This window comes from Aythya ferina (genome assembly GCF_964211825.1).
Source record: "Aythya ferina genome assembly, chromosome: 16".
NCBI classification, from domain to species: Eukaryota; Metazoa; Chordata; class Aves; order Anseriformes; family Anatidae; genus Aythya; species Aythya ferina.
Genome location: NC_140315.1, coordinates 6,507,873 through 6,533,733, shown reverse-complemented (window position 1 = coordinate 6,533,733; position 25,861 = coordinate 6,507,873). Strand labels below are relative to the sequence as shown.

Genomic DNA, 25,861 nt, shown 5'->3' with positions numbered 1-25,861 from the left:
GTATAATCTTTATGCAAATGAAATTCTGGTTGAATAAATTATTTTAAACAAGTCTAAATATTTTATTTTCAAATATTTATTTCAAAAGTTTAAATGTTTTATTGTTTTAATTCTTTAACTTTCAAAATAAAGTGTGAGCTTAAAATTTAATATTGAAGTTATTGAAGTTTTGTGATCCAAAACAATTCTTTCCTTTTGTTTGTAAAAATAAAAAATAAAAACTCTTCTAATGGGTCTGCTTTTTGCAAACTGTAATTGAATCCAAACAGTGTTCCCTGATAGCAAATTGTTTCAAGGAACTTTTTTCACTCTGCTGTAGATTGGAGCATTTCAAGGGCTGGTCAGGTCTGTTCAGGTGCTTGAGAGGCTCTGACAGAGCCTCATGGAGCCCTGTTGCTGCAGGAGCACACTCTGACTCCAGCACCAGCCTTCCTCATGCCAAAATGCATCTTATTAGCAGGAGTCAGATCAGTTCAGCCAGGTGGTTTTGCTGCTGCCCAATGGGAGCAGCCACTATCATGAGTTGTTACTCTGTTGTACCGAGCTTTTCAGCTGGTTTGCAGGTCTGTGGGATAGATGCCAGAACAAATTTTGTTCCTGTACGTTTGGTCATGTAGGAGATGTATCTTTATTTCAATTTGTGTTGATACTTAATTGCATGCCTCCAATCTAAGAGAAATTTAGCTTTGCTATGTATTTAGGAGATCTCTTTCATAGCTTTATTTTTCAGACAGTGCTCACTTTAAAGACTGCCTTTGTTTAAGAATATGTTCACTGTAAGTAGATCTTCATTTGCAAAGAAAGGGATTAGATAATTAATAATAATAATAAATTGACCTTTAAATAGAGTAAAACTTAAGGAGGGATAGCATGCCCAACTGATATAAAACTGCTCAAAAACTTCTATAGAGGGCCTCAAGACCTTGGCCCTCCTTCTGCCATCAGGTCTTGTCCCCTCTACAGAGTTTTGGTCACTCTGCCCAGATCCCATGGAGATCTGCCTCCTTTCAGCATCAGGACATTAAATGTCCTCACAATGAGATTAGAATTGAGTTTTTCTTGTGTCAGTGCGAATTCAGAAATCACCACACTCAGCTTGTTTTCAGGTGTGTAAATGTTCATACACGTATTTGCCCTCTGCACCACAAATGCCCCAGGGATGACAGCCCTGCTTTGCAGGAGTAAATCCATGCACACGTGTAAGTACAGAGATAAAGCTGCTTTATTTGCCAATCTCCAGTGCTCTGCACTACACTTCTACATCTAGTTTCCTCCAGCAGGATAAAAGCCATCAGATTACAATATGGTAGCCCTAACAGGATGGGTCAGCATCATGCATTGTGGAAAAATATTATGCATATAAGCAGAACACAGGCAATTCACTAAACTGGACAATAGGTCAAGAATGTATTTGAGTTAAGTCAAGTTGAATAAATGTGAACTTTGTCATTTTCCTCCCCTCTTATGGATTTTTTTTCCCACATTAGACACTGGGGAGAAAAAAATAAATAAATAAAATAAAATAATCCCATCTCCCTCTCAGAAATGAACTTTTTTTTTTTTTTTTTTTTTTTTTTTTTTTTGCAGCTAAGCTGAACAACAAGATGAAAAGAAAAAGGAGGAGAAGAACCTGTTAAAAATGATGCAACTGGCTTTTTTTCCCTTCCCCAGACTATGAAGATTAAAATAGTGATTGTTTCCATCAAACGCCTTAGATCACAGCTTTCACTAACCAGACTATTCAAGCCACCTTTCCATTATTCATCCATTGCTTATATAACGGTGACTGATTTTATCACTATCCTTTGTATGCATTCCCCTTAGTGTTCTAGGGTAGGAAAGGTTTTCCCTCCACCCCATTCCTTTGCTAACCAGCAACAGATACATAACTTTAGCTCAGTGTCTAAGAGTCTAACAATGCATTTTCTCAAAGGAGCTTTTTCCATCTGGATAACAAAGATACAAATATATAGAGTATCGTGGCACGTGCCAACCACTAAACTCATTCTCTGGGGATCTTAATTTGTTTACATTGAGTCATTTGGTTAACGTTGTCCTTAGAAGACAAAGAGTTTTAATATTATAAAGAGCTCTTACAACATGAAGGGCAAGTGTAATGAATTGCTAAAGTAAACCATGTAGCCAACTCAGAAACCCTTATATACTCAGAAACCCTCAGTAATATATCTGCTTCTCTGCCTCAGCCCATATTTCATGTTAATGGTTCATCTTCCATCTTGTGATTATGATACACTGCTTCTTGCATTTATCTTCTCTATCCTAAATTCTGTTTGTAAAAATAGTATACATTCCGCAGCTGTGTTCTTCTATGGACTTGGAAAATATAAAAATAAAAATAACTTTAAAAAAACAGAGTTAATAACTAATATTGAGTTTCTCAGGACACTTAAAACCATCCAGGTTTGCTGCATTCATCTTCTTCAAAATAGAGATCTAGATAATATGTAAGAGGAAATATAGCAGTATGCTATTCACTCCAAAACATCCTTTCAAAAAATGTCTTCTGTCAGAAAAAGGAGCAGTCCACAGATTGAACAGGAGCAAGCAAGAGCACTGGATGTGTTTGCACTCTGAATGTGGCCCTGGTTGTTTCCTGAACCCGTTCCCCTTTTCTCAGCAGTGACACTGAAGTCACAAGACTTATGCCATGGCCTGGGGAAGGTGATTTAATTGACACTCAGAATATATTCTGATACTACTAGAAAATGGCATAATGCAAAACAAATACAAATTATTGCCTAAATAATAATAATAAACAATTAAAAATAAAGAAATGTTGCATTTTCTTTCTCCATACTTCAAAGTTAGCTTTTCCTTTCTTTAGAAAGAGAAAAGTGCTTGTGAAATTTTCAAAGCTACCTCAGTGCCTTTGTTACCCAGGTTCTTTTAAACAGTATCAGTTTTGGCTCCACAGCCATTTGGCACACACATCCTCAACTCATCCTGGCAAACAGGACTCAAAGACGAGAGCTGTTTTCTATACAGGATGAATTTAGGAAATCAGGGCATTCCCGGCTCTCCCAGATACCTAACTCTGCTAAAAAACATCACCTAAGCATGACAAAGTGTTCCTTTTTATTTCCTTGGTTTTATAATAAAATATGGATGAAGCATAACTGAAATACAGATAAAAAGGTAAAAATACTGATTTCATTTGTAAAGAATCCACTGATAACAATATAACACTGATAACCACACATGGCCAGAATGTTTTCTTGCACACTCAGCCTTCTGTATCAGCTACAAAGCTGACTGCTGTAGCATTAACACGGGAAGACAAAGGGAAAAGGAATGAGGAAAGAAAGGAAAAATGGTGATTTCCAAACCCAGCTCCTTCTAGGCTTGATGAGCTATGCTAAATACCTCTTCTGGGAGAAACTCCTACAGAAGCAACTGAAGTGTGGGACAACGCAGTGAAAATGAGCTCAGGGTCTGGAAGATAGCTCAAACTATAACCTAAAAGCCAGAGTTTGTCCTTGTTGAAATGTTTAAATGTGAGCCGAGACAACTGGCGTGCATTTGCCCACCTCCAGAGGCCACCTCAGGTCCCAGCGCTGTGCACAGGTGACACGAGCTGCTTCTCAGTGACTTCCCTGACACTTTTTGTTCCCTTCACTACCAAAATAATTAGCTAGGAATTCCAGTTTTAGAGTCTGAGCAGAAAAATTTAGGGCATTTCCATCAAAATATATCTCTTTAATTGAATAACTTCCTAGACTCTCTTGTTAAAGTAAATAACTGCTAATGACTCAAGCAATCAGAAATGTTTTGCCAAGGGGAAATCAACAGTGTATTAAGATAGTTGAGTATTATTGCTGAATGCTAAAGGCAGCTTTTAGAGTTCAGATGTTTACAAACTAAAGAAGTTAGATGCATTTGATCATTCCAAAACATATACTGACACCTTTAATATCATTTTTCTTCCATCTGTGCAGGAACAATATTTCCTTTACATTACATATATACCAATGGGTAAAGTGAGCTTTCAGATTTTACTGATTTTATACAAAATACTGATGTTCCCCTCTGAATCAACTCTTATGGCAAATATATTTTTCATAGTATCATGCATATTATGTGCTGCAATCCCATTTTTTTTTAAGATATATATACTTATATATACACATTTGTTTGGTGTAGTGGTGATATACTTTGATTAATCATAACAAACATTTTTAAATGTTTTTCAAATAAGTAAATCATTTGCCTTCTTGGCAGGTCTTTCCAGTTCTCTCAAACTTCAGTGTTATGTGCAGAAACTATACTGTGTCTATTAAATGACCTTCTCCTCATCTGACTTATCCTGTAGGAGAGTGAACATACCCACCTATCTTCCTGAAATTTAAATAAATAAATAAATAAGTAAAAATAAAAACCACCCTGTACTTTGGATCCAGAAAAATAAGGAATTTGGGCATTATTCTATGCCAGTGGTTCTCTAAAATTTTATCAGGAGCATCAACCATCAGCCACAATTAGACTTTATATCAGTGAAATACCATTTGCAACAGTTAGAGCAATATGATATTCTACGCTTAGGTAACAAGTGAAGGAATTGGAAACAACTAAAACAACAGTTCAAGCCAAAGCTTGGATTTTAGAAAAGGTCCTAGATTTCTGGATATCCTTGCATCCAGAATTTTTCTCAACTACACAGTATGTTTTAAATTAGAACCATATCCTTCATGATATGCAAGGCACAAATGTCCATCAAATTCACTGTGTACTTTTGGACATGGAAAAGGGAGGTTTCATTAGCAGTTCGTGTGAAGATCATTTTCAATTGATATTTGATGTCATTGCACTGGAGTTTAATGCTGATGGCAAAACCTAAAGCACAGGTCTCATCCAAAATCCTTTGGAATCAATGTGATTCTTAACACTAACTTCTGTGAAGCCAGGATTTCTACCTAAATACTTTCAAATAAAATGCATAGGTTACTTCTAGATCATTCTGATCACCTGTAGGATTCTGCCAGACTAAACTGTGACAGTTTGCCTGCCTCTGAGGACAGATTCTGTGAATCCTAAAAGCTTACACTTTGCATATAATAATTATATCCAATAAAAAAATAGCATGAAGTGACTTCCAAAATCCAAAGGTCAAAAATTCAGCTAACATATATTAATCTTTATTATGTAACAATGACATAATAAATAAGCTTATGAGTTCATATGACCTGTACAAAAAGCCAAAAAGATATTGCACCAAGTTAGGTACAGGCTATTTAGAGTTAATATTTGTTAAACATATGATCTAAAATTATATACACTTGTGGAGTTAAGGCAAAACTAGATAATACCTTTAACACAACAAAAGGTTTGAAAAATAGACATAATTACAAAGAGGGGGGTCTCATTTCCAGCTAATAAAGTGGCTGTGTCTAAGGAAGGAATCCCTTAGATTTTTAATAAAGCAGTTATTATCAATCACATTAATTAAAACTGTGAGATTAATGTGTGAGATTTCCTGAAGGGCAAAGCTGCTTTGCAAAGTTGTGCCTGAATGATCACCTTTAACCCTGGTAAGAGTATTTTTCTTAATGGTTATAATAATCTGCACTTCTTTTTAGAAAACACCATGTGGAAAAGAGGAATACCTTACATACACAACTAAAATACAATCATAACCTCTTAGCTTTATGTGAGCTAGACATAACTGTGACTTGTGACAGAGCATAGATATATGGGTGAGCCATCCAACAGACTACACGCAGAGAAGAATTAAAGTCAATTACGTATCAATAATAATTACCTTTCTCAAGACAATGGAATAAATCATGTCATTTAAGTCCCAGTGACAAAAACATGTATGACCAATATATCAATATACAGTTCTTTGGCAGCAACACACTAACTCTTGATTGAAGTCTGAACTCAAACTCTCCTAAATTATAGACTTGGTTGCCAGTCTTTTTGTAATTAAAGAAAATCCACTTCTCTCATGAATCCAATAAGTCCAGTAAATGAAATCTGAATAAATCTTGCAGGCAGCTTTAGACTGTAACATTAAGCATAGATATTTATCGTCTGCTTTAGTTTCAATCCAAATATATTGTATTTAAACACACGAAATTCTGTGAAACTTCTGAGTAGTTCAGATGGGGCCAAAATCCATAAAGAGAATCCATATTCACCCATGAAAAAACAATAAAGAAACATCAATCCCATGATGATAAAATGATCTTCATGTAAAAGGGGCAATGATGAGTCCACACCTGGATGAATGTCACAGGAAAATTGACTTTACAGGGGAAAGACCAGAAAGCCAGAAAACGTAGAATACTGCCATCCACCGACCAGATTACCTTTCTCCAATTTCAGGTAAACCTTATCCTCCTTGTCTAGATAGAGCAGGACTCCATTAGTGGCAGCTTCACGTGTGACGTCCTTGTCCCCAGCAAAAGCAGAAATGACTGGCTTTCCGTTTAGCATCAAATTAACCTACAAGAGAAAAAACACTGAAAAGCTCTAATTAACAGGAAAACATCAACAAGTCTCAATGAATATTAACTGCAGTGCCAGAGGTCTGTTTAAGGTCCTGCTGTTCGCTGTTGTTATTGTTTGTTTCTTTTTAACTAATTACATTCATGTGGTGTGGACTTGTTTCATGGGCTTGATCTGCGGCTAAATGGGGTCAGTGCGATGCTGCCCACTGACTACAACGGCCCGGGCTCAGACAGTGTGAAAGGTAAATGAGATATTGTTGTCATCAGTTGCATGACCACATTAATTGTTGGCAGAACAGCCCTATCTATGCTAACTCTCTGGTGATACAGACCTGTAAGCTAGTACCTCAGTTTTGTTTCACATTGCTTACTTCAGAAGGTATTTAAAGGCAGTATTTTATGAACAAAGAAGACATTTTCAAGAAACTTAGGCACCCAGAGATACAATGTAGGCACCTAATGAGATTTCCCAGTAGGCTGGGAGCTTACACTTCATTGAGAGCAAAACATACATCCTTTCCATTATTGATTGCAGCTTAATTTTAAAGTCTAGGACAGACCTTCAGCTTTAGGAACCACCACACTGTGTTTTGATACTGAATCCATTTGTCCATAAAACACTTCTGGATGTACACAGGGCCTCTTCTATGAAAGCCACACTACACAGACAGTTGTGTAAATGAAAAGTTGGGCAGGGGTCAAAAGAATGGACAGATTCAGGCATTTTCATTTTTCCTATTAGTTTTCCACTTCTATTTCTTTTTAAATGACTATAATACAGTCATGGAAGGGTGAATTAAGAAATGCTTGGTTAAACTGAGTATTCTGGCCTTGCATATGCTTATATTAATTTTAATGGGAATCACAGTGGAATAAATTACTGCTCAGCATAAGTCAGGGCAGCAGAATCTGGCCCTGATTTGGCATTTGCTTATCTGGGAAATCCACTTAATCAGATATCCCCAGGGAACCAATATCGGTTTAATGATACTTAATGGCACTAACAGATGTTTCAGGGGCATAGTAATATCACTTATGTAGGAAGCCTTCAGGTGATTTAGTGGTGTTTGTCTGTATGTGGATGAGACTCAAGCTGGTTTGCTCTACTGCAATGGTTTTCAGTCCTCCCCTTCACTATCACACACATGAAAAGGTCATCAAGACTTCACTTGTTGCTTAATTTAAGTTCATCTTATTTGTTCTGTACCATCTCTGTTGTTCGGGTTTCCCTGCAGGTCATCTTACAGCTATTTGGATTACAGCAGAAGACATACCACAGGTTTGCCTCAGATTTACATTAACTGTGCCAAAATGGAGCTAACCAAATTCATCCATCACTTCTGAAAATCTTGATCTATGAAACATTTTAAGTCATGTGGTAGGTCATTAAATTCCCTGTTATAGGCCCCAGACTATCAGGTTTGAGTACTTGGGAGTAAAGCACTGAAGGCTGCACTAGGCTTCCAGAATCCAAGCCTGAACATCTTTCCTGGCAATACGTATTTTTAATCTGATGAAGGTGAATGACATACAGTTATTCTAGGCCATTTCAACCCTCAGCATTTAAGAGAGTGAGAGGAACATCATTTGATCCTATTAAATAGTTTACAAGCTCATTATAGGAGAGTTCATGATGTCAATATTTCATCTAAGACTTTTATCTGAATGGAAGACCTTTCCTGAATGGAAGCAGGATTTCAAGTTGTAAACTGAAGGTGAATTTCCCCAGGGATGGGAACGTGTCTTACACCAGCTTCCTCTGCCTCCTGTACCATTTACACTTTTCTCAGGAGCTTTCACATGGCAAACCAAAGCCAAAGCTGCCACAACGAAAGGGCTGATCACACCTCCTGCAGAAATCAGTTTCCTCTCAGCCCTGTACACTGGAAACCACATTCAGGAGGAAATCAGAGCAGGATAAAAGCGTCAGATACTTCTATGAATCCAATGGTCTCATAGGTGGAAACAGGAGAAGCTACAAACATTATTCCAAAGCTAGAAAGCCAGCATATATGTCACAGAAATTGCATGACCTGGGGTGAAGATTAAGGAATGATTTTAAGGAATTTACTTTTGGCTCAGCAAGGCGATGTTGAGGAACTTAGAGGCTTTTCCTCAAAGATAGTACATATTTATATTTAATTAAGCAGTTCAGCTGCTATTAAGCTGCAAATGAAAACATAGAATTGCACTTTTTTTTTAGTATATGAGGTATCTTTTATGCATTATATAGTGAAGCAAGTTAGCAAGTTTAAAATGCCATGAAGGTTCCCTAGAAGCAGCATAACATTCTGGTGTAGTGGCAGAACAAGCAGAGCGCAGCAGTCTGGTTTCATGAGCATCTATCTGGCATCGTGATCTGACAGCCAGGTGACAAGATATTACCAACATAAGCAACTGTGGTAGGTATTCCCAGAACCCCTGTGTTCAAGACAGTGAGTTTAACCAGTAGAAAAATATGACTTTTCAATAGTATTTGTGCAATCAAATGAAATTCAGAGATATATTTTACCCTTGATTGTCTCATTCTATTCAACATTTCACACTACACCAGATAGTTAGTACTTAGAGTACAGAAGTGAAGCTGTGGCAATTTATTTCAGGTGAGAATCCTGCCTCATTACAGCTGTATGGTTTAAATACATTCACTCCACTGCTGGGAACTGTACACCACAAGTTACTTTAAACTAAGCTATTCTTCCTTGAAAGTTTGTTAAATGCTTGTGTTCCGTCAAGATTCTATTGTGAATAAACAATTTAAGTAAAAGATTTTATAGTTATACTTGATCAACGTACCTGTATTGTTTGGCTCTGATAGACTTTAATTACGTGAAAACTGAAACTGTAAATTCCTTTTCTTGGTGCTACAAAGACAGATTCCAATGTGAAAAAATTGCCCACATTTACTAGGATCTACAAACAGAAAGTACACAATGGGAATTAGTACAGGTGTTCAGAGCTAAATAATACATATAGACTATTAAATGTTTCCCCACAGATATTTGTCCATCTACGTCTCTGATTTTTCATTCATTGTTCTATCAGCTAAGTTGAAATATTACTGATAAAATGGATGTTTATTTATATTTATTGTACAACTTTACTATAAGTAAGCTAGGGGGAGAATGTTTCTTACTTTGCTACTATGTCATACCTACAAGATCTTCCTTCTACACATGCTTAGAGGATATTAAAAAAAGGCTTTTTTTTTTTTGTTCATCATACCCCAAAAATGACATCAAAACTCTGATTCTGGGAGTGGCATATTGGTTTTGGCTAAAAAGCACTGGCCAAGAAAACACCACCTTCCTGAAAGTATCAAACTGTGAGGAAGGCTGTGTGTGAATGCTGTAATTCATTCACCAGTTCAGATTCAGCCTGAGCTACCAAAATACCTGGCATATGAACGAGATCTGGCTGTGAGCTTTTGCTGCTTTGTTTTTGTAAGCACTAATAATAATTTGGGTTTGATTAAACAGAGACAGGGAACCAAGAGGAATGTACCAGACGAGATCATCACATATATGCTAAATCTCTTCTTAAATGACTAATATTTTCTTTCTTCCCACTCGGTTATGCTCTATTTTTAATTGGTATTTTCAGGCTCCTTTATGCCAGACACAGCCCTAGAAAGCCACGAGGAATGCCCACGAAGTTAGGGTGATTCAGATCACCAGCATAAAGCTACGTAACAAATCTGGCTTCGGCTGTCAGGATAATTTACTGCTCATTTTGATATGATCTAGGAAGTAAAATGACTATCAGTCTCAATTACCTGCCCTAGGACAGGACCTGGCATATGAAATACGTGCCGCAACCTGCATGTTAAAGCATGACTGACTGAGAGGGGCTGTACTAGGAACCTGTGGTTTTTAGAGAAAACTGGAATTATTTTTCCTTAAAAACTGTTCTTCTCTTCCCCCTCCAAGGCTCCACCAGCCAACCGAAGTGTGACGGGGCTGCCCGCACCCGGGCACCGCCGGTCCCCCAGTGCCTCGGGGTCCCCGAGGGCTGCCCCGGGGATGCTCGCAGGGCCCCGGCGGTCTTCCCCCAGGTTCTCCCGGCCCCGCAGCCCCCCCGGCCGGGCTTCACCTCGCCACCCTGCCGGGTGCCATCCACCGCCGGGCCGGGAGGGGCCGGAGGGCACGGAGCGCACGGCCCCGGAGCCCCGACGGCGGCCGCCCCCCTCCGCGCCCCGCTCCGCCCTCCCCGGCGGGCAGCCCCTTCCTTTCCCGGGGGGGGGGCTGGAATTAAAGCCCCCTGCTCCTCAGGAGACCCCAGCCTCCCGTTTCCCCAGCTTTGGGGCTGGGGTTCCCCGCGAGCATCACCCCAGGGCGCCCCGGTTCCGCGGGACACGAGGGGACGGCACCTGTTGATCACCCCCCAGCCCCTCGGGGATCCCCCCGGACCCCCCTCCGGGTCCCGAAGCCCACCTGGTCGAAGTAGATGATGCGCGTCTTGTTGCTCATCTCGGAGGGCTCGTGGTTGGTGCTCCTCACGGCCGAGAAGGCGACCTTGGAGTTGGCCGCCCTCACGGAGATGCCGAGCGGGGAGGAGGAGGACGAGCCCTTGGCGTCGGTGGCGGGGTTGGAGTCGCAGACCACCAGGCACTTGCCCTCCAGGACGATGGGCTCCGTGTCGTTCTGCGCCCTCGCCGCGGGGCCGCCCAGCGCCAGGGCCAGGAGGAGGAGGGCGGGCAGCAGCCGCCAGCCCATGGTCGGCACCCGCGGCCCCTCCGCGCCGCTCCGCGCCCCGCTCCGGCCACCGCGCACCCGCGGGAGGCCCCGCCGGCAGCCCCGCACTGCCCCGCACCCGCACCTCCCGGCACCGCCGCTCCGAAGTCTTCTCGCTTTTCCTCCGGCTTCTTCCCTCTGCCTCTTTTTTTTTTTTTTCTCCCCCTCTCTTTTTCTTCTCCTCCCCCCCCCCTCCCCGCCACCACTTTGTGTCTTCTTTTTTTTTTTTTTTTTTCTTTTTGTTACCCGACTCCTCTTTCAAACCCGCCGCAAAAAAGCAGCCGGACAAAATAAACACTTCCCGGCGCCCCCTTTTCTCTCCTCTCTCCACATCAAAAAAAAAAAAAAAAGAAAGTAAGAAGGAGGGGGGGTGGGTGGCGAAAAAAAAAAAAAAAAAAAAAAAAAAAGCCCTCAGGTGAATTATTGATGAGAGAGAGGAGAATAGAGGGGTCACGAAGAAATAAAACCAGTTGGCGTTGCCATGATTGCCGCTGCCGGCTCGCTCTCCTCTTTGAGCTGGAGATCCAGGATGCTCGGAGTGGCGGAGCGGAGAGGTGGCAGCTTCCCCCCAGCTGCCAGATCCCGTGTCTGATACCACCGCCGGGGTGCTGCAGACTCCAGATCTCTCTCTCTCTGCCTCTCTCCGCCACAATTCCCCAAAGAGTTATGTCACAACAAACCTGCCCGTCCCTCGCCCAGCTGGGCAGATGCGGGGCTCCATTAACAGAGACCCTCCTCTTCAAATTGCCCCCTCCGCCGACTCGCACACTTGTCCTCCCAGGCAACTTTTTAAGCAGCTGCAAAGCCAAAGGGAAAGCAACAAATCAGTGCAACGTCCCTCGTTTCCAAAAGGAGGCGGGGGTAAGAACTGCAGCCTGGTGGAAAGGCGTGCTTCTAAACCTGGAGGAGTCTCCCGGGGCACAGACCTGCCGTGCCTTTCTTTGTGGCTTGCATTTTGGCACGACACCCTGACCCCGTGTGCACTGCCACTGATGCCCCAGAGCCCGGCACTGGGTAGGAGGAGGAGGGAAGCAGCCCCCCTCAATGCCCCTCGCTCAGACCCCTCATCACTGAAAGGACTTTCCTGTCTTCCCTTTGAGGATTAATATTGCCAGGTATTGCCTCGTGGTGCTGCCAAATGGCTGCTGCTGGTAACGTTTGGATTAGACTCCCCTGTCTAGTGATATTTCTTGTTTGGATGTGTGCTGAAAGGACGGGAAGAACAAGCAGGTGCCTTTGCTCAGTACTCCCACGCACCAAGATTATTACAGACTTGACTGGTATGGCACTGGTGACGGCTTCTAGAGCAGATCTTTCTTGCATCACCTGGTCCCATGATGCACTGAAAACATCTCTTGGTGAAACCCAGTCCCATCGAAGGACTGGTAGAAATGAAACAGTGCTCCCAGAAGCAGAACAGGCTCAATGGAATTTCATTCGCAGCAACAGCAAAGTGTCCATGGCTTGTAAGAAATGGAGAGTGTGATTTTTGGATAGATGAAGTTCAATGTGACAAATATTTTTGCATATAAGAGTTTTGCAACAAATATTTCCCATGTCAGCCATTAAGTAAGAGTAGCCTTTGTGTACTTCTTGTCCATACCCATCCTTGCCTGGGTCCAGCCAGATCTGTGCTGACCCAGCTGGGAGCTGCAAACGCCCTCACAGCTTGCTGCCTCCCTGGAGGCTTGGGCTCCCGAGAGGCTTGGGCTCCCGCAGCACCTCAGCTCCATGCACTGACAAATGCTGGCCATAAATCTGGGCTCTTAATAGACAAGTGAAATTAAAGAAGCAACAGGAAGCTAAGAGGAGTAATAAAAAGCACTGAAACCCACTCTCCAGTGAATAAAAGGCTCTCTGTGGGTAAATGTGAGCTGGGACTGTTTTTCAGGTGATGTGGAGAAGTGAGGATGAAGCATTGTCTGCAGAATTCAGTCTTCAAGAAGCTGTAAAACAGCCAAAAAGTCCCCTTAGCTAGCAGTAAGTACAATACTCTGTAAATTTCAGAAAGCTAGATGCAAATTTTAAGGAATGCCTTTGCTCAGACAAGGTAAAAAGAAATCTTACTGTTCTCTAGGAATGCATCAATATCCTCTTATTACAGTGACACCACCAAAAATGAACAAAACAAGTCAAGTTGAGAAAAACCACTTGCTGTAAACAAGAAAGGAGACAAGAAAGGAGGCGAAGACTTGCCTCACAACGTTGTTCCTTTTGTATTGGATCTGCAGATTAAAAGATTCATGCCAACGCATAGGAACACCTGTCTGGAAGGCTCATGCGAAGCAGAGCTGTGTGAAAACAGCAAGATTCTGTTCCACAATGTTTTGTAAATAAATACACATGTATAAATAATCCCACACTATTGCAACATCTCTCTTGTATAGTCTCTTCTGTACCTCATGCTGCTCAGCCTTTCAACAGTGCACAAATTACAACAAATCTGTATGTATAACATATAGTATATATATAAATGTGGATTGAAATTTGAGACTTCTGTCTATTTTGAATATTCCAGTATTTGCCAGAGACTATGAATTTTACAATAAGTTCAAATAAATTGTTCCAATGCGTTTTTGTTGTGGACAATGACATCAACTTTGAGGATCTGGATAGGCTGGACCGATGGGCTGAGGTCAACTGCATGAAGTTTAACAAGGCCAAGTGCCGGGTCCTGCACCTGGGGCGCAATAACCCCAAGCAGAGCTACAGGCTGGGAGAGGAATGGTTGGAAAGCTGCCAGGCAGAGAAGGACCTGGGAGTGATGGTGGACAGTCGGCTGAATATGAGCCAGCAGTGTGCTCAGGTGGCCAAGAAGGCCAACGGCATCCTGGCTTGTATTAGGAACAGCGTGACCAGCAGGGCTAGGGAGGTGATCGTCCCCCTGTACTCAGCTCTGGTGAGGCCGCACCTCGAGTACTGTGTTCAGTTTTGGGCCCCTCGCTACAAGAAGGACATCGAGGTGCTTGAGCGGGTGCAGAGAAGGGCGACGAAGCTGGTGAGGGGCCTGGAGAACAAGTCCTACGAGGAGCGGCTGAGGGAGCTGGGCTTGTTCAGCCTGGAGAAGAGGAGGCTCAGGGGTGACCTTATTGCTCTTTACAGATACCTTAAAGGAGGCTGTAGAGAGGTGGGGGTTGGCCTGTTCTCCCACGTGCGTGGTGACAGGACGAGGGGGAATGGGCTTAAGTTGAGCCAGGGGAGTTTTAGGTTAGATGTTAGAAAGAACTTCTTTACAGAAAGGGTTGTGAGGCATTGGAACAGGCTGCCCAGGGAAGTGGTGGAGTCACCATCCCTGGAAGTCTTCAAAAGACGCTTAGATGTACAGCTTAGGGATATGGTTTAGTGGAGGGCTGTTAGCGTTAGGTTGGAGGTTGGACTCGATGACCTTGAGGTCTCTTCCAACCTAGAAAATTCTGTGATTCTGTGAACTGTCTCAACAGTGGAAAGACAATAAAATAGGCAGAATTTAGATGAAGCAACTGAAAAAAGTACCATCAGAAACTGAAGTGGTCCAAGGGCCGATGTGCAAGCTGAAGGAGCTGTTTGGGAAGGTCACTTTCCCATTTCCTCGTCTGCAGCTGCAAGCACGTGCTGAGGCTGGCGTGGCCACACCACGTGCCCATCCCACTGCTCTCCCTTGGGTGCCTGTGGAGCTGGTTTGCACAGAGCGGACAGCAAAGTGCAGCCAACATCCAGCTGAGAGCACATCTCGCTGGTGTGCTCTTCTCCCAGAGCTGTGTGTGCATTTTTTGTACATACAGGTTCCTTGAGCTGTGTGAACAAATTATTAATTAAGTATGCACCTAACTAATTACAGCCATTTGTGAACACAGCTACTTCATTTCAGAGCTCAGTTGTGATAAAGTTAAATGCATGTCAGGAAGACATTTGCACACATGTTTGCATGGGGTTATAAACCTGTTTTGAGATCACAGCCTGCAAAAGCTAAGTGCTGCTCATCTCATGCAACCTACTCTGGAAAAGTCAGAAAGTACAAGAATTCTCTTAGAATTACCTGTCAGCTGCATGGGTAGTATGAGACAAACATTAATGATTAACATCGTACTCCTTCTTATCTATGAAAGGGAGACCAAAGTGGGCTCTGTCCTGCACTGTGGATTAAATTTTCAGGAATGTCAAAAAAAATCTGAAAATACTTTGGCAGGTGGCATTTAATTTGGACATCAGCGGTACCCCAACCTGACTGGGGTGCACTTCAATGAGACCGTGATTAAAGCCAAGTATCAGATACCATGAAAACAGGGTCAGGTTCTGCCCCTATATTTTGCCCATAATTATGCCGTGCACATGCTCATAGACAGTTCTCGTTTCAGAATCCTGTGTTGTCTGAAAAAAAAGACCCTTTGAATTGCAGTCTTGGTGTGGAGGAAACTTCAGACATTATTCTTGTCTTGGTGCCTTTGACTTAGGATATGTCGCTTTATTTTCTTCTGATTTACAAAAGGATACGGACAAACCTTTTGTTGCTTTGTGAATCATTTTCTTTTCCATGACCAAAACATGCTCTCCAGTACTACTGGCTTTGATGGATTTCTGGCTTCATTATTCCTCAGTAAAATGAGCAATTTCAATGTGTTATGGAGTTGAAGGAATTGGACTGAGAAGAGGCTCAGGTGCAGCAAGACTGTCCCTTTTGTGCGGTAGCTGGAACACAGGCGTGCACCAGGGACTACAGAGTTTCTATCCTCGTGGGAACCAGCAGCAGCTTGATCAGATATTTTACTCGATGCCTGGCACTATGTTTCAGTATTCTTTTCCCCAAAGGGTAACCAGTATTGAGATTTCAGGTGACATTTATTAACAATATGAATTCAAGAGATGAATAAGACTATTAAAATTTTTCTTTAGCAATAAGCCATTTGCAAGATGGAAAGAAGGCAGCAAGATAACAGGACAAGCAAAATTCGACAGAGCGATCCTGATTTAACAGCCGAGTCCTACAAGTGCAAAAGAAATCTTATGTCAAATAAATGTCCTCTGCTCTGGGAGAAGGAAAGCAAAATAGAAGTCATTGGGGAAAGTGTATTTGGGAGAGAAGCTGAAATGAGAAAAAAAAAAGAAAAAGATTTCTTCTTGGAAATAAAGTGAATATAACCTCCAATAAAATTAGTATTTTTGGCATTCAAAATCAAAAGCATCACACTGAAAAATGCTGTAGATGGTGTCTTTTCTGACTGTTCAGACACGGCACCAAATCACAACTCAGCAAGTAATGGTGGCAGTTAAAACAAATTCTTGGAGGCAATGGCTCAAACACTTAAACAGAGAACATTGCCTGCTATCAATAATTTCCGAGTTTATAACTGGGCTGTTAGGGCTGCCCTGCAGAAGGCAGGGCCTGATCTTGGCCACAGGCAGCCCACACATCGACCGTTGCCGAGCTGCTGGCACGGTACATGACACTCCCAGGGAGAGTGGATCTATGGATAACATACATAATCCAGCCCCAAATCCATGCGTAAGTAAACAGATTGAAGAGCTCCCATCCGCAAAATGTTTGAGCCATATCACGAAACATCTCCTTCTTTTTTTCCCACCCAGGCAGCAGGAAGACAGCTTAAAGGTTATTAGCGTTCGTGCTCTTTGGATGGGTGGGCTGTTATTTAATTGCTGTACAAAATGAGAGAAGTTTGCTGGGGATGCTGTGGGAAAGACGAGTTGAAACATGATGTTTGGATTTAATTCATAAACAGCAAGGTTAATGATCGCCCTCATTTTATCTGACAAAGAATTTCTTGGTATTGATCTTCTACCTCTAACAGGGATTTCTTTCTTCCTTTAAAATAAAAACAAGTAAAATAAATAGAAAAAAATCAAGAATGGAAATTTGGTAAGATTTAGCTCTCTGTTTCTTTCCCTTTCTGGACACATGCTGTGGTGGCCTAAAACCATCTCCAGCTGGAAGCATTTTGCCCTTTCATAGGGAACTTTCTGCACCAGAGAAGGCATTAGGCAGTTTTCTGACAAAGGGAAGAGCTGCAGGGAGAATAGAGAGAAAACATCATGTTTACATTTTCTTTCATTTTTTGACTTGTAAACATGAATTAAATATGGTTTCTGTACATTATTGCATGATGCCTTTCAAAAATCATTAGAAAAGAAACATGTTGCTTTGTATAATTAGTCATTTGCCACACAAAAGGGAGAAATCATCTCCCTCAGACTTCCTCTCGTGCTTTGGAGCTGCTTGCTTATGTCTACAGGCTGTGTGGATTCTCCAAACCCCTCGGTAACAAGCACCCGCCTTCCCTTCCTTTCCTTTTTTCTTCACCATAATTATATTTCCCTTCTGTCAAGCTGAGCTCTCTGTTTGCTGAATGTGGAGCATGATTTTGTACTGAGCTGGCTGAGCACCCGTCAGCCTCCTCGCAGGATTAAAATCACCCACTCCAGCCTTGCCTTCTTGCTGAACTCATCCTAGTGAGGACGTGCAAGGTGCACTGGGCAGGAGAGGCAGGGAAAGGGAGCAGAAAGGCTAAAATAAAAGGCAGGACACAGTCTCAAACCACGCTGCTGTGCTTACGGAGCTTGGCGGTGCTGGGTTGGACTTTTTACTGTCTTTTGCCATTCTTTCAGGCTAAATATTGTACTTCCTGATTTGGCTGCCGTCTCCATCTGTCTGTTGGCTGCAGTACAGACTAACTTATCTTTTGGACAGCTGGCCCCGTGACTCTCAGCTAGTTAAACAGTTTGTTGGCTGAGTGCAAAACCAATTCACCTGGCTAATGAGCTTAATGGTTCTTAAGAAGATTCCATTAATATTTTATAAAGTAAGTTTCACTTCATTTATTTAGACTTAAATTGCATGGAAATATTATAGAACTATAATAAAACCTTCAGCCATATATATGTATACGGCTGGCGTAACTAAAATGAACAAAAGTTTTTTGCTATGGAAGTCGGGCAGATGCAGAACGAAGCCTACATTTTCCTCGCTTTATTTTAATCTACTCCATAGATGCATATGGGTGTGCTTCATCTCTGGCACCTTGCTTGGCTTTCTAAGTAAGCGCTTTCTCTCTGTCTATTTTGAAAGTAGCTCTCAGCATCCTATTCCATCTTTCCCTTCCCTTCCCTTCCCTTCCCTTCCCTTCCCTTCCCTTCCCTTCCCTTCCCTTCCCTTCCCTTCCCTTCCCTTCCCTTCCCTTCCCTTCCCTTCCCTTCCCTTCCCTTCCCATTCCACCTTCAAGTATTTCTTAAAAATTTCTGCAACACCAGAACAGATAAAACAATGTGAAAAAAAAAAAATCTCTACTTATATGTTTGGAGCTTGTTTAATTTCCCTGGCATTCTGTTACATAAAATTTGTGTTTCAATGGAACACAAATTGTGGAAAGAGAATTTTTTAATTCTATGCGAATTTGAAAGGTGATTTAAAAAAACAAAGTCAGCAGGATGTCTGCATGCATGTAAGGGTAAAAATGTTCAGATATGTTGACAGCTCTGGCATTTGAGGTCTTTATTCAGCATTTCTTACACAACCAAACCCTCTGTTTAGCCGATACTGGAAACCTGAGCACACTGCAGGTCCAAGCAAAAAGTGCAAATCAGGGTTTGAAATGCTCATGGCCAGATTCTGTGATTATTTGCAGCAGTTTGTTTCTGCCGTTACTCTTTGACTGATCTCTGGAAATATTCCACAGTTATACTAAGTCCAATACATTTACTCCAGATTTATATCCATGTCAAACTGAGACTCTGTAGGTTCTTTTTACTCCTTCACAGATCCTAGGTAGGAGTCAATTGTTTGCAACATTAATAAGCCAGTAAATTTCATAACTAAACTTGGCTGTGGACTGTCCACAAATAGTTTAATATTTCTTCTGTGAGTTTTTATTGAAAATATTTCCAGTAAATCTCTTACTAATTTACATGTTTAGCCCACTTGTAAAAACAAGGCTTCTGTGGCCTGAGACTGTAAAAGCAACTAGCATACATTAACCACCTTTATGGCAGGTACTGAAAGCGCTATAACTTGTTATGAAGTAAAATTAAATTCTTGTTTTACTATTGCATTTCAGTTCATGTCTAGAAAAAAAAAAAAAAAAAAAAAAAAGAGTTTGTGTTTTCAAGTAAGTTACCTAATACATTTGTGCAGTTTTAGGAAATAAATAATTTTGGAAATGCTGCACTGACATATGCAGCAGTCTTAGATTTTCAATTGCATTTTAATGAATCAAAAAGTGTGTTTTTTAAGCAAAAGGAATAAAATGAGATGATACAGCCATAAAATTTAAAAAGTAATAATAATCAAAATAATAATAATCAAAAAACAGGAGTGAAGAGGAAAGGACTTGGTTTGCTGCCTGCTCTGAGCTTCAGAGCCCATTCCACCTAGCAACATGGGCACAGCACACTCAGGATGGAGTTTGCAAAGGCTTTGGTAATCTGCTGGCACTCAATTTAGCTTAAACTGTTGAATAAATTTTGTGGATATAGTTTGCTAATTTGATGTCAAGGAAACCATGGAAAAAATTGGATCCTGAAGTGGTGTAATTTAGTACCTCTCCTCTGACATCAATAGAGGAACATAGATTACCTCCCCTCAGTTGTCCCAGATAAATTCCTCACTGAGAGGTTTTCATAACAAGTGCAAATGAAAAAAAGAAAAAAAAAAAAAAAAGCGTTGCTGTGGGAATAATTTGCTTTAAAGCAAGTGTCTAAGATAGTGAATTAGAAGACTGTTCATTGGTTGTATTGCTTGTTTGATATTTAAAAGGGAGTGAATTTACTGGAAGGCTTGTGATGATATTCAGGGTGGAAGCCACAGGGAATGGTTTAGCATTAGGATTTTTAGTGCCATCTATTGAGATGTGCCAACTTTAACAGAATAAAAAAACTGATCTTTCGTATATCATAGGCTTCATTTTTAACTTACCAACTTTCATTGCAGTCATTTGCTACTAAGACTATTTTCCAGCCGCCTTCCAGCACGGGTCACATCAGACTGTCCTGCTATATTCACACACTATTGGGAAACACATAAAAATCACAGTGTGGTACCTCCAAGTCATCTGGTTTCTCTCTTCTCATTTTAGAACAAATATCATGAAAGCAGATCTCCAAAGCTGGGCACAGCCTTCTCTAGAAATACCTTGGCAACTGGAACAGAAACATCCACTACCATTTCCTTTCCTTCTTTTGCCCTGTATGTGTCCTCCAACACCCTCTCACCTCTCCTCCAGCAGGTTCTTTAACCTTTCTGCAGCAGTTGAGCTGCTCAGCAGAGCTGGTGTCACAGCCCCCTGGGATGGCAGAGTGCAACCACCACAGTAGAGGTTCATATAGAGAGGTCTAAACAGGCAAAGATGAGTGGCTAATTTTTTTTTCAATGAATCAACCAAGTAAAAATTTTAAAGGAACAAAACAATTTGGAGATCAAGTACCAAAAATGTTATTTCCGCTTCAAAGAAAGCAAAAGTCTTAGGTCAAATGGCTTCTTTGAGAGAAGTACAATGATTTGTTCTATCTACATGCTCTTTATGACTAAATGTCTTCAAATTTCTGAAGAACAAAGAAAGAAAAATGTTGAAATTTGTTTTGTTCTGGTAATTTCAGGATTTCAAAATTCTTTTCATTTCTTTTATTTCATTTATTTCATTGGCTTTTCTAGGGGTTAGCAATTCTAAAGGGAGAGAAGAAAATCTGACACCAAATCTTTAACAAATTTCATCTAAAAACTTTTATCATTCCAGAAATTATCTGTGACTTGGAATGTGCAAAAATATCTCAATCTCATTGCTCAATACACAAATTTTACTTCACCCTCTCAGAGGCAGAACACTAAATCTCAAAGCCTGTTTCTGCCATTTTCCCAAAAGTACACATCCTTTATAGTGACAGTATAACTTTCTCAACTTAGTATTTTGGTTAGTATTTTTTAGTTCATTTGTATTAAAAATATTATAATCTCAATGCACCTTATTTTTGAGAAACTGTGGTCCTAACTTATGGAGTACATGGAGTTTATGTAACTTAAATCTGCAAAATATTTAACAACAAGCATCTATTCAGTCCTAATATTTGCAATTCACAATTGGTTTTAGGCTAGAAGATGAGTAAATGAGACTTTCAATCGGAGAAAATAATACTATGTAAATTTTTCAACTATTCAGGCAGCATGAAAAGTAAGTCTTTTATTCTACACGTGTCTCTTGGTTAGCTGCTTGAGGATTTGGGACTAAATTTCACTTTGTCTTGTATTTGTACCATTACCTAGCATGGTCTGGAAGTGAATCCTAATAGATTTTAGAAGAAAGAATGTTTTGTTCTTGTTTATTATTATTGTTGTTTTATTTATTTATCTCCAGACAATCATTTCTGAGATATGGGGATATCTATTTCCCCATCTATTACTATATTGCTCTAAAAATGAACAGGTCCCACCAAGTGTCTCTCTGGCAACACTACAAGCAGCTCCTCACCCTGTAAGTTATGATGACTTCTGTGAACATGTACCAATTTAAATTAGCCGTCAGCATATAACAGACAGCATATCTAATATTCACGTTGAACATATTCTATTTTATTTCATTAGTTGGAGTGATAATTTTCAGCTATAAGTTAGCAACACACTAAGTATGGATGGCCTAACCTTTGTAGCAGATGGGAATTGATTAATCTGTTCAAATATTTTGATGATTCTTAATCAAAGCAAAGCGATGCAGGATTTTCTTCCAAGGTTTATTTGTCTCTAGCAGGCATAACTAGTGCTTCTACTGCTCTCTAAAACAGAATGCTAATAGAAAAGCATTGTTCTTCTTGATCAGGTATTCAAAACTGAGTTTAAATTATTTCACACTTGAGCTTTCTGTTTGTGTGTCCCCATAAATGTTTAAAACTGCTCTTGTCATAGAAAGTATGTGGCAAGAAAACAGTGAGATTAGTTATTTAGTGGGAGGGGGGAGGGGGTAGGCTTGGGTTTTTGCTTGTTTTCTTTTTCAAGAGAGAACTATGCATAATCAGTCCTTCGCCAGATCTTGATACTACACTGCTCCAAATATTAAATGTAGTTTATTAGATGTGGATAAGGACAAGAAATCCCCAGAAATCCCCACACCCTGAGGTATCAATAAAATATTAAGATCATGTTAGATACATCCATATTTTTCAGCACTTTCAAACCTCTCTAGGGCCTGACACCACATTTGCAGTGTTCCTCTGTGCTGTGCACACATCGCCACTTCAGTACAGAAATATCAAATGATTTTTTTCCATCTTCCATCCTTCCATCTTTTTTTTTTTAATGTAAAAGTTGTGCCAGCAGCATGACAGGAAAACATATTCCCTTTCTGTCCTGCAAAGCTTGCCTATTAATCCCAAAGGTAAACTCTCATAATTGTTCATGAACAGCCCTTTCCACTATTAGTTGTAAGCGTATGTGATGCTTTACAAGTCTTGCCCCCAGAAAGCATCCTGGAAACCAAGCACTTACAATTCAGGGCCAAACAAGACACTACTATTAAAAACAATCAGCCGATACAAACACATAGCACTGCAAGAGCTGGGTTAGAAGTCTTCCTTTAAATCCCCTCCACACTTGCTAAGGAAAGCAAATTCATCTCACTGGACACCAGCATTGTATAATTAACTATATGTAATCTAAAACTCCTTATGGATGAACTGTAGCCACCACTGGGATGAAAAAAAAAAAAAATCAAGTCTTTTAATAGCATTTTTCCATTATGTTTGAATAATTTCCTCACTCTATCATTGAGTAATTTTTAACCAGACCTTTCTGATTCAGTCTAAGTAAAGCTGTCAAGAACAATAAATATCTATCTCCTTAGTAGTGAATGCTTTAAAAAGATGCAAGGAAGAAAGCAATACCCCTATTTCACAGCTAAGGAAACAAGTCCATTGAACCTACCAATTTCTCTCCCTTGACTGGAAGCTGTCTTTCCCAGGCAAAAGTCTGTTGTCACTTTCTCTAACACTTTTCTTGAGGAAATGAGGCTTGAGCTCACATTCTTTCTGTTTGTCCTAAGCTAATAACTCCTGGAAATATTAAACACACTGATAAATTGTGAAGTCTCCAACCTCAGAGAGATTCAAAACATGTCTGGATTGGGCACTCCTGCTCAGGCTTACCCTGCTTGAGGGGGACTATGCAGGCTCCAGAGGTGCCTTCCAGCCTCAACCATTCTGATACTCTGATGAAACTTTTTTTTTCATTTTTTTAGTAATGAAGCTAACGAAATCTGTAAAAGAACTACTGAGCCAAACGGGGGGGGGGGGGGGGGGGAGGGAGTGAGGAGAGGAGGGGGGAGGAGGAAAAGAAATGAATATAAGCACTAATTTCTTCTGAAGAGATTACAGTATTCAGTAACCAGTGAGGTTGATATACTTGATGGAGAAGTCCTTTCTGAGAGTCCTGTTCTGAAAGCCCTTTCATAATACTTAGTGTCCTGCTTCCCAGCTTTATTCTTGGGAAGCTAACCCTCCAACTACCACATCTCTGAATACCAGAAGCCTATCTATGGGATTTTCAGCTTGAAATATTGCCTTTCTTTCAGCAGATAACAAAATCTCACTGAGTTCATTGCGCTGAGCTTTCTCTCAATGGCTGTTCAAAGATTTTCTGCTGGATGACTTCATCAAGATGAATGCTAATAAGCAATTATTTGAGTCCTGAAGGGTTCAAATAAAAAAAGCTTTAACATAGAAGTGACTTTTCGCATGTGTTCCAGCCCTTTGAGGAAGGTATCAGAACACTCTTCCTGGCAGCAAGCTGAGTGTCTGTGAACTCAGCTCATGGATTGCAGAAAGGGAGGGACAAGTAGAAAGGATCTAGGGTCCTAAAACACAGGCTCTGCATAAAATTTGAGCATTTGGATCCAGAATTGGTTTCACGATGCTCTAGGGGCATGAAATGAGGAAATGAGGCTCTAGGGATCCTAGCTCCTCAGTCTATAGCCTACAACCTTGTCCCAAAGCAAGATAAATGTGAGCTGTGTCCTCTGTATCACTGGGCACTCTTTATATTAGACAATGAAATTTTAATATAAAAATATACAAACATTTCTTTGTCTGATTGGCAATTATGTCTACTCCCTCCAACTGACTGTCCCAGTCTCTAGATAGTCACATTCCAAGTGCAGCTCAATACATCAATACTTTTCCACAGCTGCAAGAGGAGTGGTTGGAAAACAAACAAACAAAAAAATCACAATAGTTTTCTAAATTTCATTCTCCAAAATGTCTGTTTTGCACAACACACCCACATGGATGTGGTGCAAGCAGTCCCTCTCGATGGGAAGCTCTGAGATCCAGAGAAGCATCAGTCAGCTCAGTGCACTGCAGGATCACGGGGCTGTTCCATCAAATGCAGTGAGAGCTGTACTTCAGCTTGGAGAGTGCAGTCATCACAGCCCCATCGTCCTTTTGTAGGGCAAGTTCAGTAAATCCATAATCAAAAGGATTTTGTTTGTTTTTAATTTCCTTAATCAGCTTAATTCCTGACAACAAAGTAAGACATCAGATTGTTTTAAATGGCAGAATTCCAAATAACAAAGTTCAATTAAAGCATTAATGACAGCAACTTGGGATATTAACTGGGAATTATTTACTGGCTGGAAAAAATGGTTCTGTTTTGAAAATTTCTATTTATAATTACATTGTTTCAGGCCAAGTCCTATAGAGCTTGTTCAGGAAAATTTCTATAAGCTACCAAAAATAAATAAATAAATAAATAAATGGTATGAATATGTTCATCAGGACTTGAACTTTTTGGACAATAATCTTAGGGGTCATTTTCCTTTTTTAGTGCAGTGCTTATGAGCAAATGACATCAGCACAACATACACCACCAGTTCTTTATCCATGTGTAAGCAAAGGAGTATCAGATATTTATGTTTTGAAACACAATGGAGCATTTATAAATTGCATCCAGAGACTTGAAATCTGCATCCGAAACCTTTTGTCTCAAATGTCTTATTTGTAAAATGAGCTTAAAACAATATTTACCTACTTAGTAGTTTTTTGTTTTTTAATTACTGCTGACTGTCCTTGACTGAAATATTCTCAATGGGTAAAATTCATCCCTGCTGCCTGGGGAAACAAGCACTAAGTGTAAGGCTTAGGCACAATCTTTGGTCCCTACAACCATTGCATCTAATACCCCAAAAGTTGTCAGCTTCTTAGATGTACCACGTCAATTGCAGTAATATGTTGTGATGGGAAATAGGTTCGATGCTAAAAAAATTCCTGTTTGCACAGAGCATCCATGCTTGCAAGAGTTAGAGTTTTCTTTAAAAAAATGCCTCCCTTTCTTTGCTACCCCAGGAATAAAATAAGCTGTTCTACTTTTGGTACATTCCAATTGGGTACTGACCAGTAAAATTGGAAAAAAAAAAAAAAATTGCATTTATATGATAAGGAACCTTAATGGTTGAGCATTTCAGCAGTCTAAATATTTCTTTCCAATCAGAGAAATAAATCTTGGTTCTGTTAATATCCACAGCAAAATTTCTGATGAGTGATGCAGGGAAGGATCTCTCCAAGAGCTTTCTGAGTTGGAGAACCTCAGCACTTTGTTAAAGCAGCCTGAAGTTTGAATTTGTTAATACATTCTTCTTTAAGGCAAGCAGCTTGAAATTTGTTTGTGGTTCTTCTGAGTCATCATTTACTTCTTAAACA

At 40.5% G+C, this 25,861-nt stretch overlaps 1 protein-coding gene and 1 long non-coding RNA gene across 3 annotated transcripts in view; both read right to left on the bottom strand.

Annotated features, from left to right (window-relative positions):
* Positions 1–11,253, bottom strand: part of CBLN4 (cerebellin 4 precursor) — a 55,235-nt gene extending 43,982 nt beyond the window's left edge. The window contains exons 1-3 of one of the 2 annotated variants that reach the window (XM_084537770.1): positions 10,904–11,253; positions 9,267–9,383; positions 6,330–6,465 (exon numbers count right to left, since the gene is read on the bottom strand). In XM_084537770.1, coding sequence (XP_084393896.1) covers positions 6,330–6,465; positions 9,267–9,383; positions 10,904–11,185 — 535 coding nt within the window. In that variant the 5' untranslated portion in view covers positions 11,186–11,253. Of the gene's footprint in view, positions 1–6,096; positions 6,466–9,266; positions 9,384–10,903 lie in introns of those variants that run through there. The other variant, XM_084537771.1, reaches the window with a different exon arrangement.
* Positions 11,254–11,610: 357 nt separating this feature from the next.
* Positions 11,611–23,454, bottom strand: LOC311445802. The gene is made up of 3 exons (XR_014698633.1): positions 20,103–23,454; positions 14,642–17,200; positions 11,611–13,811 (listed from the first exon to the last, which is right to left on the bottom strand). It is a non-coding gene; the product is annotated as an uncharacterized lncRNA (long non-coding RNA).
* Positions 23,455–25,861: the final 2,407 nt, after the last annotated feature.